Consider the following 21,345-nt stretch of genomic DNA (forward strand, 5'->3'; position numbering starts at 1 on the left):
GCCAAACAAAGATACATTTCAAAATGCTTTATATACAAGTTGCACATACAACATAAAGATTTAAACAATATAAGATTTATACACTTTGTACATCAGCTGACTAGAAACCACTAACAATACTAACAGAGGTGACATGGGGAGAGAATCCATCCATTTAACACACAAGTCAAAGTCATCGATAAAATTATGGAAATTCAGCATAGTTAACTCGTTTTGGAAGTTAAATATCAAGAACTATTTGCGAACTAAATACTTTTTGTCAAGAAAAACCCCATATTTCAAGCTGACAAAAAAATATTTTGTATTCAGTTCTTTCCATGTTTTGAGATAAAATGTGCCATAACTTGGGATTTTGACTTATACCTCTCAAGTAACTGGCTATCACTTGAGGAAACTGAAATCATCATCTGGTTTGAGTCCACAGTTCAGACAAGGCCTATCCGTATTCACTCATTTCTCAATGTTCATGTCGGACCCCAACATGTACATTTCACCCACAGTAAGGCACAGTGACTAAAAGAACAGGAATTCAATTTGAAAATATCACGAGGGAAAATATGATCCCATTCCATTTCAGGATAGACGTTTTTTGTAGGACAAGGCAAGTTAAACAGTGTGCCCTTGTTTTGTAAAGCAACTATATACGGACTGATGCAGCCAGACATTCACCCAAAGACACAACACTGAACAGAGAAACTCTGAGAAAGTAGCAGTCATCATACGCATGAACAGAACAATCAGTAGATTGGTTGGCAAGGTAATCAGAAATTGGGGGCCTTTTGAGAAAGTTAAATCTTAAAAGAAGGTATTTTGTGCTGCAAAGTGCCCAATTAATGTGCCTGGTTTGGAATGGATAGGCTTAGATCAATGGGCGTTATGTTGATCCTCTATTTGTCCACTAGAGGGAGTACTAGTTCATATATTCCAATAGCAGAGAGAGAGAGTCCGGTCACGTCTGAAATGTATTTAGTCTTTCTCATGAGCAGCCAGTACGAGGTGAGGAGGAGGATGGCTACATGTCCCCTTGAGCACATGCAGGTGCTGCGCTTCAAAGAGCAGCTAAAATGTGATTGACAGCACGTGGTGTGGGTTGGTTGGGTAAGAAAGATCTGTTGCATATTGCGCCTCACTGGCCAGCCGGGGGCCCGCTCAGAGGGCCGAGCTTAACTGTTGTCCTCGTCTTCTTCTTTCTGGTCCTCCGTCAGAATCTCCGGCACCCGGAAACACAGCTCGAAGAAGTTGACCAGGGATTGGCTGAGGTGTTGCTGTGTCCCATCACCGTGCAGGAAGTGTCCCTCATCTGGGTAGATCTGTCAACAGGTACCCAGTTTGTAAGATATTCTTCCATTGAATCATTCAATGCACTTTCTGCCTACCTGGTCTGCATGCGGGTGCTCAGGCAACTGACAGTTATAGAATGGCATGGCAAAATGTCACCAAAAGGGTTAGTCATAGTATAATGTGATATGAAAAAGCATGTTGAAATAACGCATGAAGAGTCATCGTATATTATGTCAGAAAAAGCCAGTCAATTATGTTGAAAAATGGCATGAAAAAGCCATAGTTTTTTGAGTCAAAAAAGTAGCAGGTTGAAATAAATCATGAAAGAGACATAGTACATTATTCAGAAAAAGTAAATAAAAGCACAGTAAAGTACGTACAAAGTACCTTTGTGATAGCAGCTAGTGCGCTTAAATCTGGCAGAATTCCATAAATGAAATACACAATGATTACATTCAAACTACATAATGTAATACCTCATAAAAAGGCTTTAAGAGTTCTTCTCTAAATACGCTTTAAGGGCTGTCGCTAAATTGATTCATAATTTTATACATTTCTTTATTTTATACATTTTATTTGGGGTTTTTGGATTGTTAGTTGGACAAAATACTTGAAGATTTCACCTTGAACACTGATATTTTATAGTTAGAGAAAGTAATCAGCAGATAAATCCATAATGACATTTTTATTTTAGGAAAAACTAAATGCCATCAATAATATAATAATATCTATATAATATAATATGCAACAATATTTTGCTAGATATAAACAGGTTGTGAATTATTTGTGTTACGGATACAAGTAATCTAATATATTTTATAAACTCATAATATGTAACGTAATCTTTATCTGCAACTGTGTGAAATACAAGGTTTAAAAAATAAATATAAAATAATTAATCAATGATTTTGAATGTCTTGTGAATAATTCCTTCTGCTGGTTTCTTTTAGTAAAACACATGTGTTTGTGTTTTTTGTGTTTTATTGATAAAATGTAGGCGATATATGTCAGGTAGTTGTTCTGTAATATTAACAGCCATAAAAAAAAGTCTAGCATAAACCCTGGCTGTTTTGCAAACTACACATGATATTTTTTCTGCTTACCAAACCTAAATCTAGAGTCTTTGTTCTGTACAAACATGAAATATCATGTTGAGGCACAAACAGGGTCAAATCAAATCATGATGCATCAAGCGTTTATTCTAGAAACTCACCTGTAGAGAGTAATTGGCCTTCTCGCTGATTAAATGGTTGATGAATTTGGCTGTGTGCTGGAAGTGAACCTTTTCTGTGGTAGTGGGGAATATAAAATTGGAGACAACACATTAGGGCGCAACCACAGTGAAATAGTTAATATTTCACTCCCTGCAGTACTGAGAAGCATAACACAGAAAACATGTCTGTTACCGTCAGCAGTTGGGTGAATTATCAAGTACTGCTTCTGCAGAAGCTGACCAGCTCTGTGTGCTAAATTTGCCATCTGAAGGAAAGAAAGAGAGAAATCCACCTCATATAATGACCCTGGACTCCGCATCTGTACACTTTAGCGAAACATCTTAGTGCGGGATTTGGACCGAGAGATTGAAACATTGAAACGTTACCGTATATACTCGTGAATCTGTCTTTGAGCCGAGGTATCGCTCTGAAAATGCAGATGCTACCGTTTGGAAATAGGGAAAAAGTTAGAAAGGTTGGGCGCCTTCAGACATCGTCGCATGAGCATTTCATTTTCACACATCCATAGAAGTAAAATATGTGGAAAGGTATACCATATAGCTCAAAATCTGTGATGGGGGAGACTGCTGTTCCACATTTAAGTTGGTTAAACGAACTCAGAAGCATCGTGGCTAAATATCCTCCATAGGCCTGAACAAAGGTAGAGGAGACACAGAAACACACACAGTCTAATTAGTTCTACTTCATAATAATAATCTCCATGTGAGGCAGTTGCTGTATCAACAACATTACAATTCATCTAAATTCATGCTCATTATGGAGCACATGTTCTCCTTACCTTTCCATAAACTCCCATTCGACTCTGATCAACATAAGACTCTTTGGATATGACCCTAAAAATGAAAGAAAGCTGGTAAAACTTCCAGTTTCTTGCGACTGAAACACCACCTCGTCATGATTACGCTTAAAGCAGAAGTCTGACCTGAGTGCCGCCAGCTGGTCCTCCTCCTCTAGTCTTCCCAGTTGCCTCCTCACTTTGTGCAGGAGGTTGGTGCCCTGGAAGCCACTGCCGTGGCCATCGCAACGAACGACGATGGTGCTGAAGCTGCTGACCAGAACCGTGGCCCAGTCTACCCGGAATTGCTCCGACACCATCTGCCCGCCAGGCGTGCCGTCTCTGTAGGAACACCACAGCCGTGTTCGTCATTTTGAGGACTGACACATTTCTCAGAGACTAATAGTAAATGGGGATCTTGTGAAGTAGAAGGCACATATTTTATTTCAGGATTAAGAATAAGAACAAAGGGATATTTTACACTGCAGCTACGAGGAAATAAGAGTCAATGTAATGCAGTCCAATACAACACCACCTCATTAAACTAGTTAATACAAATTGTTTGAAGTTCAATGAAGTCCAATGTGAAGAGTGAACTCTTAAAATGTACGGTGGGCGCTACTAAGCGCCCACTGTAAGAAGACGAGGGATGGAATTGAGGGTGTACTGAGAAACGACAAGAGCCCGGTCTCTTATAGCACCAAAATCATGTCTGGTACAGCCCGCTCTCTGTCGTTCGATTCCGCATACACAAGACAGATGTTGAACAGGAAGTACGACGCTGTCTGAATGAGCAGCAACACCACATGCCTGGCATTTGGCCTGTTACAAACAGGAACGGGCTAAGGCACTAAAATTATAGCATTGCATTGTGGTGTTAGTTGAGTGACAGAAAATTAATTGGCAACTATTTTAGAAATTCAAAACATTTTCTGTTTTAGCTGCACACATGTTGGCTCTTTCTTTAAATCTCTTTCTGAAATCTTGGCTGTTGTTTTTCTGCCTTTTCAAAAAAATGTTTTTTCAAAAAAATAAATCTAAATAGTGAATATCTTTCACAAATTCACCTCGAGCCCTGAGGAATAACAAAAATGGTGGCTATTTTTCAAGGTTTTTTAACTCTATTGAGTTGCATTATAGAAAACTAGGATGTTTAATCCTGACCCATACGAGGGAAGTCAGAATTTCCAAACGTTTTAATTCTGTCTTTAATACCACATCCGCGAGTCCCCCAAATGTGCAATACAAAATTGCTGTAGTTTTTCAAACGCAAATGAAAGTAATTGCTAGTTGCTTTATTCAAGTGTTGACAATAGTCTGTGCACTATTTCATAAAGATGTTTTCTTTAAATAATTGCATACTTACACTAGCAGCAGTAAGGGGTAATGGGCTGTTTCTACGAACCCAGCTGGCTTCAGAATCTGCATGGTCAGAGCTATGACAGGGAGGACAAGGTTAATACACAATGGCTGCCTGTGACGTACACACAGGTAACTGTGTCGTTGATTATTTAACCCAAACACATACTGTAGTCTTCTATGGTGGTGGTCTCATACTCCACTCTGGGCATCTGCAGATTGTTGCACATGCTGTTTACTCTTTCGTTTGTCTCCACGTCAAACACCTCTGCAGTTGAGCAGATCAAACAGGTGCTTTGTTAAAATCTCTCCATCACTGAAAACCTATTTGTATCATTCCGTGCAGTTTGTTGAACACAGTAAAGAAGGGAGGTCAACACTCACTCAGTTTGTCCTCGGTGCTGTAGATAGCCACACTTGGTATATCTGGACCTACACAGAACAATTCAGGGAAAATCAGTTAACAGGAATGCAATAATAGTTTATTCAATGTAACAAGGCACTAACAAAAGGCTCAAATGCCTCCTCCGTACAAGTAATCGAGCCTCTGAAACACGATCCTTTTCACATCTTCCTGTCTCATCTTAAACAGACTTCCGCCAACAACAGGCCTCTCAGCCAGTTCTGCAGTTAATAATCTACTTCTGTCCCATGAGGAAGTAGCTTATTATTTCACAATGGAGCTGCTCCCCAAAGATCCAATTAATGATGAATGCCAAAGGCACTTTTCTAAACAAATCAGCCTCCATAGAAACCATGATGATGTTTTGCCCCTGCGGTGACGCCACAAAGGACAAGACAGGACACAAGGAATATCTAGTAAACAACCACACAATGCACTTTAATGCGAGAAATAGTCAAAGCAGAGAGACAAACCGCTCTCTGTGAGTAGCTCAGTAGTGCTCATATGGCTCTCGGCAGAACACAATACATTATTTCTGTGGCTAATCCGAGGGAGCCAGCAGTGGTTTGAGGTTATCTGCTAATGTCCAGTTCGATATAAGCTCTCAACCTGACATGGAGCTCTAATTCGGTTACGCTTCCATCCGAACGCGGCTTTCCGGCTGCCCCAGAAGACTCTCATTCTCAGGAGTGCCGGGATGTAAAATGCTCTCAGTCCACTGTTACCAAGACTCGAGGTCAAAGACACTCACCTTTACAGTTGAGCAGGAAGTACTGCATGTTGTGGCTGAATGAAACGTCCACATAGCCGCACTTGAACTCACAAGACAGGCAGCAGCGGTTGAACGGAGGGATTGTGTCGGCACTGTGGGACGGCACGGAGTGAGTATCATTGTGTACAGAAAACACAGAAGCATTTTGAACTTGGAGGAAAATCCTACCTGTACAAGTGTCGTCGCTTGGGGTCGTCCTCTGTGCTCAGAAAGTATCTGGAAAACATCCAAACATGACCATCAAACTACAGAATAACCACGATTTTGCAGCACAGGATGTAAAAGAAATAGAAATAAAAGCATCAACATGTCTTACATGAGGTTCCTTTCATGATTGTAGGCCAAGATCCTGGTGACGTCCCAGTCTCCAGAAGTCAAGGACTGAAGGATGTCTGTGCTAGTGTTAGGCTAGAGGAAAGTAAAGGCCCATAAACACGCTGCACCAAACCATCAATCATATACCAGGGTAATTCTGCCATTTCTTACCATAGAGGTGGACATAGAGATGTGGAAAAACTTTCCTCTCCCACCTTGAGGGATTGCTCTGGTGAAGAAGAACTTGTGTCCGTCATGGGAAAAGAGCGGCGCTTCATTCTGCAGAGGAAAGACCAAAACATCTAGAAATGTCCCAAAACACGCCTGCAGTGCTTATTTACCTGTTCAAGCTCAGACACACCAAGTAATAACTTCAAAGGAACAGCAGGGAAGCTGCTTTTTTTTCTTCACGCACCTGTCTGTGCAACCAGCTCTCACTCTCATCCTCGTGTTTCTGAAAAAAACAAGTATGATTTTAAATAAAATTCTAAATCTGAAAAAAAAATACATAAAAGTGAAAGATAGGTCTGGGGATATTCTTTATAATTATTTGTTTGCCAAGAAATTATATAAAAAAAAGACCCAAAACAACAGTGTGTCAGTTGGTCCATTCGTACTTTCCGACATCCTTAGCTTGCCTGTGCCACTCAGCCCATTTCTTCCAGTACAGAGGACATCTTTAAGATTTACATTTTGTGAAATTAACTGTTTTGCAAAAAGTTAGATGAGAAGAGTGATTCCACTCTCACTGTGTCCTGTCGAAACAAAAACTGCCTCTAAATCTCCTGATTTAACACTTTGTTCAATCAAACCCCCCCCAAAAAAACCCCTTTAAAGTAGGTTATGAAGCAGACTATTTATATACTCTGAATAGGAGTATTTACTGAAAGATGTAACAATTCCGTTTTTAAATAGTCATGAAAATATACCCTAATTTAAAAAAGAAAAGTTTTTTGAAAAGTTTTCCCAAACTGAACTAAATAGTGCATTTGCTTGGGACTATTTTCTGCTGATTAGGTGAGCGAAGCAGTATTTGCAGCAGCAGACTTAAAATAAACTATAGTGCCCATCTAGATCATAATGAGGGATCATGTCGGCCACTGCAGTGGCTCATTGGTGTGTTTTTAATGATAAAATCATTGTTGGTTTTCTGGTCTTTTCGTGGATTTGTTGACAATTGAGAAAAACATCACCAGATATATCCTTTACACAAAATAAACACAGAGAAGATCTCACACTTCGTCAAGGAACATTTGCCGAAAAACTCACCTTAATGCAGACTCCCGTTGTCGCCTCACACAGTGTCAAGATAGAGTTGTTCTGGCCTCTGTTCAGCCAGTTGACAGCCAGTTTTGTGCTGGTGGCCCATTTCACCATCGTGATATAATATTCCCTCCTGGAAAACCAGAAAGTGAGATTGCATCACCACCGCCGTCGCTGGCTGGGCTACCTCAAGAGAATACTCTTTGGTGATTGTTACTTCATACACATTAAGGCACCGTTGAGCTGTCACTCACCCGATTCGGGGGTCATCAGGTTTCTTCATCACCACGGTGTGCAGGGGACCGTTGAGGCTCACCACCGACAGGTGCACTACAGGGTTTTCTTCCCCAGCCTGCAAGGGCCGAGAGGAAAGGTCACACTGGATTTCAGTTGAAGGCAGCGAGGAATTGGCTTTCTGTAGTCTTCAGAGTTAAACAAGTCAAACTAATTTAAAACACGCTTGGCATCGTCCTGGAGACGTTGTCAAAAGACGCCTCTAAACATCTGGATGAAAATATTCTGTCCGCTGAACGAAAGATTTAATAGACAGATAGATCATTGTTTTGACTGTGCAGCAGACAGTGGCACATTTTAAATTTGCTCAGCCTAAGAATAGGTGTGAGATTGTGTCTGCAGACTTGCCTTTGGGTAGTGATACTCCAAGGTGGCAGGGTACGGCATTCCTGTGAAGAAGGGAACTTCCATACTTGGCACCAGCGTGTCATTGATGGTCATGTAGGCCAGACGCAGCCCGTCTGGAGACCACCAGTGGGCGATGTGTGTCTGCAGGATCTCCTCTGTAAAAAAAGAACAAACACACAGCTTGAAGCATTAAACTGTAGGCCAGAATACAAGTTTTGAAGGCGTCGGTTTCTAGAGACCAACTGACTTTGGGAACTATCCCACAGTCATTCTAAAAGAATCCATGTAAACATGTCTTTTAAAAGATGTTACGTTTGCCTCCTGAGTATTTGCAAAGTATTTGGCTGCAACTCTACGACGTTCCTCACGTAAAAAAGTTTTCCATTGCTCGATCGGCAGTTTCCCTGCTGTTTATGTACTTATTATGATCTGACAATGATAAAGATATTTCCAATATGTCACCATTTGAACAGACACTAGTTTAATATTTACAGCATGTGTGATTTATGGTGCCAAATTACTCATGCTATATTTTGACAGAATCCAGAAGCGTGGCATTGCGGTAGATACACCATGTTGATGTTATTAATCTTAGTTGTATTGTTGGTCATTGGTGCTTTTTACATTTGTATAAATATTTATACATATTTAATAATATTCACGTCTATTCTTTACCTTTATTCGACCAGACCTCGTAAGTGCACACGCTATTGGTCAACAGAGCTGATGCTGGTTGTCCAATTAATTTTAAAATCACTGTAAATATTATATATTATAATAGTCAAGGATTTGTATTTTCTTCTTCATTTTGCAGCAAAGTTTATCAAGTTTTGAGTGAATTAAGTGTGTGGAAAATGCTATATAACTATAGGTTGCTTTGCCTCGTTCCATTTGAAGCTTCTGCTGTTGGCAGTGGGCCTCAAATATTCCCTTTGAGTTAAAACTAGGCTTTGATCGATTGACACACTGTATCTGAGGGAGCTGACATTCAGGAAGAAACCAAGACAAAGAAAGGATGCATGTCTGCCTTCTCACAGGAGAAATCAGATTACTTTGAAAGGCTTTGTACTTGAGCCTCTATGAATCCAGTTATCTTGTTTTCAGTAGATTCCTAATGTGTTTTTCATCCAGCAGGGGGCAGAAGAGCTCTAGTAAAAACACGTACAGGAAACGCTCTACTGTACCTACATGTGGAGATCAAAATAATAGACTTTTCTTGGCAACACAATTATTCAACTCAACCTTGATGAGGTATTTTCTAATTATGTTATCATTGATGTCATCATGCTTTAAAACATTATTTTCTCCACTCTGTCAATGCACTGGGCAAATTATGTGGTAACAAGATCAAACTGAGAACAGGATACTATTCAGTGGGGAATTCTCAACATTTGATTGAGTTCTCACTCTAAGGTCGACTAGTTTGTTGCAGTGCAGCAGGAATTTCAAGGCCTGTGTCCACAGCATATTAGCAAACACAGTCTCCTCTCTAACCCGGCAGGAATACAACATATTGTTTATCTCATCCATTATTTAAGATAAGATAATCCTTTATTAGGGAACTGAAACAGGTGTTTCTTTCCCTCACACACTGCCAGCCAGTGTTGGGAGCTGTGGATCGGCTTTGAGGTGGTGTGTGACAGTCTTCTGCGCATGACGATAACTGCTGTCAGAGGCAAACACACAACCTCCGTGGGGAAAGAGCTCATGCACAGACGGAAAGCAACAGAAACCCACAGGACGGTATTTCAAATTAGGATTTGTTTGTGTCAGAAATGTGAATCATTTAATATACCTGTCTGTCCATCGACTAACCATTTGATGTAATGGTGAAGCCATATGAAGTATTTCAACAATATCTGCATGATGAACTGTAACTTCAATGAACTGTTTAACAAGCAGATTACACATTTATGTATGGCACTTGTATACAGGTGTAAAAGTTAAAAAAGTGGACATTTAAAGGGAATGTTTAAGAGCTTAAAGGTTCTGAAGTCAATAAATGAGAACTTCGTTGAGGAGGCCTCACCTTGACCCACATATAGACAACTTTTGGCAAACATATGTCACGTGACCAATACAGCACACACTGTCCACACTGTAAGCAGTCGAAAGCAAACATATTACTGCTTTTGTGAGACTGTTCTGTTATCCGCCGATAACTCCATGAAACAGAGGAAAACATAGCAGACAAATCTTTAGCCTTGAAAATGGATTACTTCCTTCGTGTTATGTTCTGTGTCTACGACAAAGAAATAATCCCATTATTGAAGGAAAAAAAAATGCTTTAAGGCGACCCTAAAGCTCAATGCACTGTAACATAATTTCTCTCATAAACACAGGCATTTTGCAAAATACATCATAAAATTACAATTAAATCATTATTTAAACCACCCACTGAATACATCTAAAATCAAGAATTGTAACGATGCCAGAAACAGAAGTCTTCACTTACTCAAGTAGAAACCTCAACTTTTTTGTAAATGAGTGCACAGCGGGAAAATTAGTCTAAAAATCTGTAGCATATTCAAGTGATATGTAATTGCAATGTCTGCCTCACATACGCAGTAATCAGAAAATGCCTCATATTCAATTATATGTATGCTGGCTTTTCAACATCTGTGAGTGAGAAAGCAGCGCTGCAGTCATTAATTAATAAAAAACAGCCTGAAAACAAAGACAAGCTATAGACAGCCTAGAGAGGGAGGCGCACTGAAACATAGCCAGCTGTGCACCTTCAAATGGAAAAACACAAACACACCCATAGGTTGGTTGAATTTGATTTGTGCACAAGGTTTGATCAAGACACCGTCGATCCAATTAAAAGAGTCTGTAATCAATATCTGTATTCCAACTATGATCACAGGGCTACCTGGATATAAAAGGAGATTGCTCCTTGTGACAAACCCACAAATTACTCTGTACTGCATGAATCAGATCAAACGCTAAACAAACAAAAAAAGTGAGCGACTAGCTGGGGAACATAGTGGAGCATTTAGCAGCTGAAGAGACAGACAACTCCCTCAGGAAACCCAAAACTGAACCAAAACAGAGTGAATATTAGACTTGCAATCCGAATGAATGCTAATGTTGCGTCTGCTGGATGTGTAAATAATCAACTGTTTGCCAACACATTGTATTCCTTCTATGGTGGGCACCAGCCAAACAGCACACGGTCTGTGCTCAACGCCTGCAGAGCATTAGAGCTATATGACAATAAACCTGAACGGCAACTGCAAGCCAGGCCTCATCACCCAACATCAGCGTCCAACCTCACTCATGCGCTTGTTAGCAAACCCATGTCAGGCTCCAAGATCTTCAGGGAAAGACTGATACATGAGCAGGTTATGGTTTTTAAAAAGGATGTGTGCAATGATCACATGCAAGAGTGATGCTTATGTGTCCACAAATGTTTGGCCGTGTAATATCATTTTAGACTTCAATCTGTGCTGTCAATTCTAGAAAATGACAGAAATTCCCACTCCGTCTTTGAACTTTGGATAAAGTCTGCAATTTGTAACATGGAAATCCGTGGTTGTGTGTCGTGTTGCCGCGTTTGTGGACGTCTTACCCTCATACAGCCAGTCAGCAAGACCGTTGAAGACGACTCCCTCTTTCCCAGTGGAAACCAGGCGGATTGCTCGGTTATCCACTGTTGATCTGTAGAAGATGTTGTTTTCAAATATGAAGATCTGGAGAGAGAAAAGTAGGCAGAAGGAAGAACCGCCATTAGTCTCTGTGTCACTGGACGCAGACCTGGAACCGTTTTGCTGTAACGCTCAGATTAGACCTGTATCACAATTCCCTGTGGTGCAAAGATGTGGCTATTTTTCCCCCTCAGCCTCTGCATCTCACATCTTTCCATCTACAGTACGTGACTTGAGGCTGAACCCACCTGTGGCTTTTTCCTTTTTTTTTTTATCACAACATGACTTTATCTCAACCCAGATAGAAACACGCACTCAGTGACACCTACAAGCTAACACAGTCTCGGACAACACCTGGCTTAAGCACTGTATTAGCAGATGCCTAATTACAGTTTCAGCTGGATTCCTCTCCAAAGCAGTATGACACCCTGTCTGTTGCTAATGAAGGCGCCGGCTGAGGCCCCACAGGCATACACACATATATCCCTCGCGTGTATATTGAGACTTTATGCTGTCTCCTGAGGTGGCCGACGGCTGAGCTAAACTGCGGGTCAGCCTGCTGGTTTAAGCACCAACGATTCCTGAAGGAATTAAGACACACGGCCGGCATCTGAGTGTGGGCCACTTAAAACCTTCAGTCAATCCACTCCAGGGTTTTCGCTGCTTCACCTGGTGCCAGTGTGATGGAGATGAATGTGGGATTGATTGGTATCTGAAGCACAGGCCGCGTTGGCACGACTAACGTGCCGTCAGCTGAAACCTCTTCAGTCAAATATAAGCCTCAAATTGCCAGCACAAGAATCGAGAAAGAGAAAAACAAGGCTCCTTTCGCTCTGATCTATGGCTGCTGTGAAGAAAATCTAAGTTTTACGTTGTGGGATCAACATCAGAGGAAAACAGATCAATGCTTGGCTGTGTAGCGCAAATGAAGATGGTAGGTTGGTGAATGTTGCGAAACCACCACGGAACATAACGGAAATCAGGCTGTCAAACAGAAAAATAATTCACAGCATTCCCAATATTATGAATTTAGTCTTGGCCAAAGCCAAACGTAACCTCAAAACTTTGATTCGACTCTGCAATAGGAACACCAAATGATTAAAAGAGATACCTAAAGTCTCTAGATTCAAGGGGACTCGTCAGCAGAGAACTCGTTACAGCGTTTAGTTGTAATTGACCGGGATTGGCCTCTGAAAAGCAGGTGGCAATGTCTTGACTTATGATGTATTCATTTTCAAGGGATTTAGATGAGAAAGAAAATACAGAATAAACAAAAGGGTAAAACAAAAAAAAGAGTCATTTCAAAGGGGTGAAGAGATGAAAGTAGCAACATCAAAGCTACCTGTTGAGCTCACATGGCAGGGGGTTTCTTTTGTGTATGAGTGTGTGTTCATGTATGTGCGTGTGTTTTTAGTTGTGAAGTATTGCCCAATTTATTTCCCCTGAAATCCATCCCTTCCTTCTTATCCCTGCTCTTTTGTGTCAATATGACCTCTTCTTCAAGTGTGTGTGTGTGTGTGTGTGTGTGTGTGTGTGTGTGTGTGTGTGTGTGTGTGTGTGTGTGTGTGTGTTTGCTCTGTCACGGTAGAGTAACTGCATGCTGCTTAATGAGGGGAGCGTCGCAGGATTCATCTCCCCGCTCCTCTCACTCTACATCTGATGCTTCACTGCACACATACGGCCACAAACATGCCTTTATGTGCTGACGAAGCACTTGATTATAAATTGCTCCAATTCTGAAAAACGTAGAAAATCATTCAATTTAGAGAGAGAGTGCGCGCGAGAGAGAGGAAAAGGATACATGTCCTACATCACCAGGTTAGACGAACTCAAAAGACGAGAGCTCATCTAATTTTTCTTGCATGACTTCGGCTCTTCATTAGATGAAATGAAGTAACAGCAATCAGGTATGCTATTACCATATGCAAAGTAATGTGCTTTTTTCCCTTGACAGGGAAAGTCTCATTGCACACTTGAAATGTTAATATTTTTCCCAGCAATTTATCTGTAATTTAAGTAAACGATGCGATAAGAGCAATTATGGAGGAAGAGAAACCTTTGAAGTAATAGCTGATGAAACACGGCACAGTCTGTTGTCGAAGCACCTCAATCCAAACAGGCACTAATTTAGAGTCAACAAGAAAAACATAGACAAGAGTAATGCAGTAGGCGAGAGAATAAAACAAAAGGTTTGCAGGTGCTTGGGTCAATGGCACTTTTAAGCTCATTAAAACAGGATTTCATATTCTTTTAATTGCCAACATAATTGCATGAAAAGACCCAAACCAACCATGTTGTAGTTGTTTCTCTTTACTTTATCTGTTACTGTTCTTTGGCACCAAGCCCAATAGTGTCTACTGAGGATGTACATCTTTAAAAATGGCTCACCAATATATAGTTTTATAAAATAAAAAAAAGGCTTAATCATTTCCTGAACAAGCAGGGCACAGTAATTTTAAGCCAGCGTTAAAAAAAAAAAAAAAAAAAGAGTACCACTCTTCTACTACTGTTGGATGCATACTAGCTTTAACTATTCTAACAAATGTTCATGTGCAGCTTATGAGTGCAGTCAGGGATGAAAGATTGAACATAAACATAAAGAGGTCACTTTTTGGATATAGATGTGTTGAATCCAAGGACTCTGGGCAAATATTTTGGCAGACTTCCAACTATTTGTAAGATTACGCTACTTTTCAAAGCTTAGTCCTCGTTGCATAGAGACATCGTACCAACAGGGAAGAAATTGAATGAAAGGAAATGCTAAAAAGAACTGCAATGAAACCTAAAGGAAGCCACTAATTTTACTGGCCCAATTGTACAAACTGTTTCCTATCAACTGGTGCATTTGAAAAAAATCTGTCCCCAAATGTAGCACATGCACACAGAGTTGTGAAAGTAAAAATTGTGTGGCTTCACGGTGCCGTTGATGGAGGTCAAAGCAAGGAGAGAAGTCCTTATCGTGCCCATAAACCTGTTATCGCCACAACGTTGGTGTGTCCTGCCCTGGCAAACCACGAGCCACCACTGTGCATCCTATGCAATGCCAGTCTGAATCCGACAGCGCTCCACCAGTGTGCCAGTATTCCCAGTGTAATCTCGAGGGTATGGCCTCCTTACCAGCTGCTCGCCTCGAGGTCCCCATCCAGCAAACTGCAGGACAGCTTCATGCACTTCAGGGGGCTTCAGAGGCCAAGTCTCCCTGTGGAGGCAAATAATTAAAATACCAATACAGATTTTTTTCTCTATGCACACTCCATGCACAATGTAGCCTGTATCCGAATATAAATGCACAGTCAGAACAAGGAAGTTATGTGTTTTTGGGGCTTTGTTCCCTCACTGTAGGCTTCATCAATCTTCCACATCCTTTTTTTTTCCCCCGCACAAGCCGACTTTGTTCGGCTCACTACAAATACAGAACAGTGGGGGAATAAGCAGACATAGATGGATAATAAGCAGACATAGATGGATGAAAGGCTACAAACAGGCCAGGCTGCATGCATTCCCACAAAGGCAACAAAAGAGAGTACATGGGACTGACGTCAGTGGACTGCCTGCACCAGGTCAGCGTGGGGGCATATTATTGTGCAGTCACTGAAAAAGGGCAGAAATGAGACAGACAATGCAAAGAAGACGTGACAGAGGTTGGTCTTACTGTGTCACAAGGCTGTATATAATGTACTTGGCCACAAAGGAGTGTTGGTAGACCTTCAGAGACAAACAGCACCACAGTTAAAGCAGGAACACTTCTGGGAAAAATTAGATGGTGCGAGGTAACACTCACCGGTTTCACCTCAAAGGCGAACAACACATGTTGCATGCCTGGAGACACTTGGTACCTGGTGGCTCTGGATCTGTCCTGCATGGGTCAAAAACACACTCGCAGTAAGTGACACACCAGCTACAGCAGCGAGTATCCTCACTAAGAAAAGTAAGATGGAGTAAGACGATACTCACAAACAACTGGTTCAGAACGATAACAGTTCTCTCCTTTGTGTCAACATTAAGCGTGACAACATCCCCTTCTCTTGTACGATACAGCAGCTCATTGTCTGGAAATGGGAAATAATAGTCAACCATCAGAGAGGGACGTGTGGGCGAAACTGTAGTGACATCTAGTTTCTCCATCCGGATTACTACATAGTGTATTGTCCTCCTCCTTTACCTTCATCAATAATCTTGAGTAAGCCAAATTGCAATTAAACCTTCACTAGCTAACCATGTTATACCTTTAATTTACTTTCTATTCATTTAGGGTATTGATTCATAATTTAATTATTACTTGTATATCCTTATTGATGTTTTTCATATCGCTATTATCTTTCTGACATTTAAAGGAAGGCCTGATGTGCCTTTGATATTCTTTCTCATACTGGGTGAAAATGCATTTGCATCTTTGTCCTTGGAAGTTATACTGCTGCGTATAGTTGATTCTTTAGAGCATTTTCACGGAAAAACCCAAATATTGCAAAAAATTACTGCTAAATTCCTGCTGTTCTGTTTAGTGCTGGCTAATTTGCTAACTGGAAAGTCTATCGTAAAAGGTAAATTCAATATTTTTCAACCCATGTCTCATTTTCCCATGTTTTTTTATGTCTAATTGCAACAACAATTTTCGAAATTGGTCCAGTATTGAACGATAACGCTGCAGCCAGCAGCCCAAACGAGCTTTAATGTCACCACTTGAAGCAATCCGTCACCATCATACGTCTACTAAAAGTGCTTGTTATTGCCACTGACAGGCTCAGATTGTAATTTTACCTGTCTGACAACTTTATGGAAAGGACCTTACAGAGAAAGGGTTCTTTACCTTCCGCTTGATCTGGTCTGGAAAAGTAACACCTGCACACTACTCCATGCAACAAAAGTATATGGACTACGTTATGATTCTACATTAGTCACTAAGAAACAAAAACATGAGACAAATGGGGTCCAGGTCGAAACATATTGAAGTTAATAAGTCTTTAAAAAAGGTGGCCCGGCTCGCATTCGGCACAGCGTGTCTTCCTCCGTAGACGGTTCTAATGCCGTTGTCCTTGTCAATGCTGTTCTCTAGAAAAGTCTCCTCTTTAATAGAAGATCCCATTAATTAAATGCCAGAATTGCTTTCTCCGGTTACTTTAGCAATAAAAAGCCAGTGTACACTGTGCATGTTGCTTGAGTATTGTGCTCGACTTTAGGTGGCACTCCGTAGAACTCTTTTTTAAGTGTGTTTTCCTCAACAGATGGAATTGTACAATCCAAAGATTGACATGTGATCAAAAACTAATTAATTTGGTGACACCTGTTTGTAACAGTGAAAATGTTCATATTGTAGAGTGACACAGTTTGTTATGTTGCACTTTATTGCCAATATTGAATGAGGCAGACACAAACAATGGTTGAAAATGTCAGTGCATGCTGGGTCCAGGATGGGAACTGTAATTGCGCCAAATCAATTTAACTTCATCTGAGCTGGGAGTCATAAAGAGAAATGATGGGGACTAAATTGCCAAATATGGTGCTTTTGTTTCCTCTGTAATCTAGGTAGATTTTTATGTGCAAATTTAGACACAGATGTTTCTTGTCAATACCTTGTTCACATTGTTGGACGCTATTATATTGTGTTATATCCCAGAAATATAAATGCATCAGTTCTTTGTGTGATAGTCTGAAGGTCGATTTCTTTGTCTTTGGATCTGAGTCTGCATGAGGAACTCATAGGAGAGTCCAGAGACTACTGAGGCAAGCAGTGATCAAAGAGCAACAGGGATCAATTACACACCGCTGTGAAAGAAGCCCACAAAATATTGATGAGGAGTACTGAAGTGTGAGGTTGTCCCATTGGGTTTCTTATCAGAAGGTCATTAGCACCAAATGAAAGTTGATGGCATTAAGTTAACTGACAAGATGCAATGTCACACAATTGATTGTCAGAGTTTCGTCAAGTGCCGAGAGCGTTCTAATCTCCGTCTTGAATGAAGGACACAGAAACACAGGAATTTAACAAATTACACGCTAATGAGCCGGTAATGTAATAATGGCAACATTCTTCACAGTAGCACAAAAGGACAGATGTAAGGTCGTAACGCCTCTGTCACACAAAGCAGGAGACGCAAGTTTGCATGTGTGCAGGTGGTAATGTGAATTTATTTATAGAGCTGCATTCAAATGTGCACATACACATACGTGGCTGGAGGAAGAGATGGAGAAGCACATTTAACTGTTTCCTCCCTGGTGTTTTGCTTTCAAACACAACAAAAACTGTTTTATAATGGCAACTAACAATGACGGTCATAATAACTCACACACACATATTCAAAAGCTTGTTTGTGCAGTATGACCAGGGTCTATAATGCTCAGTGTTGAAGCAAAACTGACCATGAAATCTGCAGGAAACAACCTTTCAGATTATTGTGATTTGAACCAGAGGGGAGTGATGACACCACACATATTTATTGTTAAATCTATTGTCTGAACTATATTATTTTTTCTTTTTCTTTTATCGAATTTCAGATGGCCATCTGTGTATCGTGTGCATTAATTACATACAAATATGTCCAGTACCAGGAGCAAAAAACAGCAGACTCAGATAGTATTTAAGAATACCAAGTTCATGTTTTAACTTGGAAACAGTTGTTTGAAGATTAAAGTAAAATCAATCCCCCAGAGCAAGCTATCAAGTGGCCAATGCGTTTAGATTTTTTGGGAAAATAAAAAAACAAAAAGTGATTAGTTAGCAACATCGACTTTTTAAAGAAAAACTCTTAGAGCCCAAAACCAACTTCAATCTCATATACATATGTTAAAAGGTGATCTGTGCACCTTTCCACACAATAATTATGATTTAATTCATGTAACTGCTTCAGGGATCACTGTTCCTCATCCAGAGGCCAACCAGCCCGCTAAAAATATAAAGAGTTATTTCAATCCTTTAATACGTAATAAAGATACAAGAACCAATTACTCTGCGACCTTACCTCTATTAATTATTAATTAACAGTAGTAGTTACTGCCAATACAGAAGGACACCAGTTCAGATTGTTCCACAGTGCACAACAAAATCCAAGTATCCATCATCCCTGTGATCGAAGACGCCAAATCACGAATTGAGTTCATCAGGCAGAAGCTGAAAAAGATTCTCAGTACTTTACCTGTCGAACACCAGAGGGCACCGAGTCAGCGGAGCCAACATTTCTCAGCACAGGTGGCCCTACCCTACCTTGTCAAGGTCAGAGAGGACACAGCAGACCTGCTCCACTGTACATCTGTTCAATTTGGACCATACCACTGTACGGCTAGCACACCACGTGCTAGATTTGTACTTTATACAAAATTAACTCGAACACCAGAGCCTGTGTTTGCCATGGAAACAGAAAGAGCTGCAGTGTTTTGTTTATTTAATGTTGAGAGCCTAGAAACTCATGTTGAAAGGTTTTTCCCATACGTCAAAAAAGCTCTGTGTTCACGGTTACACGCGGGTACATTAGCAGCAGGTATAGAAACAGAAAGGTTTAATGGCTGCCCTGCAGGGAAACCTTTGCCATGCGATTGGTGGGACTGGAGACGAAGTGAATTTGAAATCTTATCGCTCCTTTTCGTCCATAAAGCTCCACTGTTTCCAAACTACCCTACATCTCTTCTCTCCTTCAAATCGTCTAACTGCAGCGCACGATCCAATAACTGCTTCTCCTGAGATATCCCATAACGCACATATCAATGGGCGCAGAACTAGTTTCAATGGTATGAACTGAAAACTGCCCTCAAGCTGGATTCCTTCGCTCCCCTCGGAGACTTTAAAGCTTTAATATCTGACGTTCATACGGACTCAATGCAATTATTTGAATGAATTCTATTTTACGCTTGATTGCTGGTTGACTGACTGAATGTTTCTTATTCTCTCAGTAGGACTACCTGATCAAATAACGTTATATGATGATTGGAAATGGGAATATGTTTTGTAGAAAGGATATTAATTAAGTTATTTGCTTGCAATGTAATATTACATGCAATTTAATATGTTATGTTTCTTTCTGACAAATGTTCTTTTCCCACTGTCTTCTAAACCCATGTGCACTAGGCAGCACTTGTTTGTGCATCACACAACGAGCAACAACTATAACAATATGGGCAATTCAGGACAGTGGGTCGGATTGTAATGCTGACGGTGCATTGTTGGCGGAGTCATGCGCAGCAACGACGCTTGCCATGGTGTGTCTGGATACAGTCTGCGTTTTGACATGAGAGGCAGATGCTGAATGTCAAACTGTTCACTCACCGCTGAGCCATTTGGCGTCTGGGTCATGGATGTGAAGGTCTGGACCAAAAACATCCTCTATCGTCACTTTCTTCTTCAGGGCGAGGCTGTCATCTTCACCTGTCAAGAGCATCACCAAAATATAAATAAGCATGTGGGAATGGAAGGTGATGTGCAGCAGCTCACATGTATATTTACAAAAGTTTGGCTGTGGAGATTTTTTTGAAGAAAACTTCAGTCTTGTGAGATTTATTAGCATTTCAAGGGACTGAGTTTGTGAGTTTAAGAGTCAAAACTGAAGAAAATCCGTTGACTTTTTCGTCAGTGAGTTAGTTGCATTGTGGATGCAGCCTCACAGCCGAGAATGTCATCATCTCGCTTTATTTTACTCTTCTGCTCTCTCTGGAGATATCACCTCCATCAGCCAATCTCCACTATATATAGAGCAATTTAGAACAAGGTACAAACAAGAGAGAAGCCTCTGGTGTTGCACTATTGATCTGAGAGCATCAGTTCACATCTGCCTGCTTTGTTTGTCAGCAGCAGGGGGGACGACTCCTTCCATCCCCAAAACGGCAAATGAGATCTGAAGCTGACAGCTGAACTGTAGGTGGAGTCGACAACAAGAAGTACACAAGTTATTCAGTGAGGATGTGAGAAAAGAGAGTGGGTGAGCCCTTTAACTGTCTTTTACCACACCTTTACTCAGGAAACAACCGCCAGGCGGGAGTTGTCAAGATGGTTGACAGCCCAGTGTTTCTGTACAAAACAGTTCATTGACAGATTCTTCAACTGGCTTCGCATTGTGACTTAGCGGAGAGAGATCTGAGTGTGTAAATATCATGTCAGACTTTGTGAAGTGTTTATCGAACTGGAGAAATTCTCTCCTCTGGCAAGAATCCGCAGTTAGGGGAGAAAGCTAATTTCCCACATGAGGCAAATGGTATCCCTGATGCTGTGCCAATCTGACAAATGGTTGGAGCTATTACTGCATAATCATCTCCATTAAACAGACCTAGATGGCATTATACATTAAAAGGCCCATTACCTAGTGTGGCGTTGACCCCGCCTTTATGTAATCACAAACCGGAGAATGCATATCGTCTGTGAAACCTTGACCCCTTGAAACAAGGTTTTCAAATAATAATAGCTTCCTGGGCTGCAAAAAAAGATCAGAAGGTGGGAAAGAGAGGTTTTGTTTGGCGCATTATAGCCAATGATGTTCAAATAATAAGTTGAGAGGATTGTGGCAGATTGTTGGCAGAGATATGTGGTTTGCAAAGTGTTTTGCTGCTCTCATTTAACATCAAAGCTATAGGATTCATACATACATACATACATACATACATACTGTCTCCAAAATGTAACAGATTTCAATGAAAACCCATGAATAGTATTTGGTTAGGAAATAGGATGTTTT

The 21,345-nt window shown here is 40.7% G+C and overlaps 1 protein-coding gene across 1 annotated transcript in view; it reads right to left on the bottom strand.

The window, feature by feature from the left end:
- Nucleotides 1-1,163: 1,163 nt before the first annotated feature.
- Nucleotides 1,164-21,345, bottom strand: part of dpp6b (dipeptidyl-peptidase 6b) — a gene marked incomplete at both ends in the record, with an annotated part of 56,100 nt that continues 35,918 nt past the window's right edge. The window contains 24 exons of the mRNA XM_079217609.1: nucleotides 1,164-1,310; nucleotides 2,495-2,568; nucleotides 2,688-2,760; nucleotides 2,882-2,937; nucleotides 3,050-3,146; nucleotides 3,295-3,349; nucleotides 3,439-3,633; nucleotides 4,658-4,727; nucleotides 4,820-4,918; nucleotides 5,035-5,082; nucleotides 5,805-5,917; nucleotides 5,994-6,041; nucleotides 6,142-6,233; nucleotides 6,312-6,419; nucleotides 6,556-6,594; nucleotides 7,410-7,536; nucleotides 7,658-7,755; nucleotides 8,046-8,200; nucleotides 11,617-11,737; nucleotides 14,810-14,891; nucleotides 15,345-15,397; nucleotides 15,474-15,548; nucleotides 15,647-15,741; nucleotides 19,947-20,045. Of these exons, the coding sequence (XP_079073735.1) occupies nucleotides 1,164-1,310; nucleotides 2,495-2,568; nucleotides 2,688-2,760; nucleotides 2,882-2,937; nucleotides 3,050-3,146; nucleotides 3,295-3,349; nucleotides 3,439-3,633; nucleotides 4,658-4,727; nucleotides 4,820-4,918; nucleotides 5,035-5,082; nucleotides 5,805-5,917; nucleotides 5,994-6,041; nucleotides 6,142-6,233; nucleotides 6,312-6,419; nucleotides 6,556-6,594; nucleotides 7,410-7,536; nucleotides 7,658-7,755; nucleotides 8,046-8,200; nucleotides 11,617-11,737; nucleotides 14,810-14,891; nucleotides 15,345-15,397; nucleotides 15,474-15,548; nucleotides 15,647-15,741; nucleotides 19,947-20,045 (2,219 nt within the window). The remainder of the gene's footprint in view (nucleotides 1,311-2,494; nucleotides 2,569-2,687; nucleotides 2,761-2,881; nucleotides 2,938-3,049; nucleotides 3,147-3,294; nucleotides 3,350-3,438; nucleotides 3,634-4,657; nucleotides 4,728-4,819; nucleotides 4,919-5,034; nucleotides 5,083-5,804; nucleotides 5,918-5,993; nucleotides 6,042-6,141; nucleotides 6,234-6,311; nucleotides 6,420-6,555; nucleotides 6,595-7,409; nucleotides 7,537-7,657; nucleotides 7,756-8,045; nucleotides 8,201-11,616; nucleotides 11,738-14,809; nucleotides 14,892-15,344; nucleotides 15,398-15,473; nucleotides 15,549-15,646; nucleotides 15,742-19,946; nucleotides 20,046-21,345) is intronic.

The sequence above is a fragment of the Taurulus bubalis genome (assembly GCF_910589615.1).
Source record: "Taurulus bubalis genome assembly, chromosome: 1".
Taxonomy (NCBI): domain Eukaryota; kingdom Metazoa; phylum Chordata; class Actinopteri; order Perciformes; family Cottidae; genus Taurulus; species Taurulus bubalis.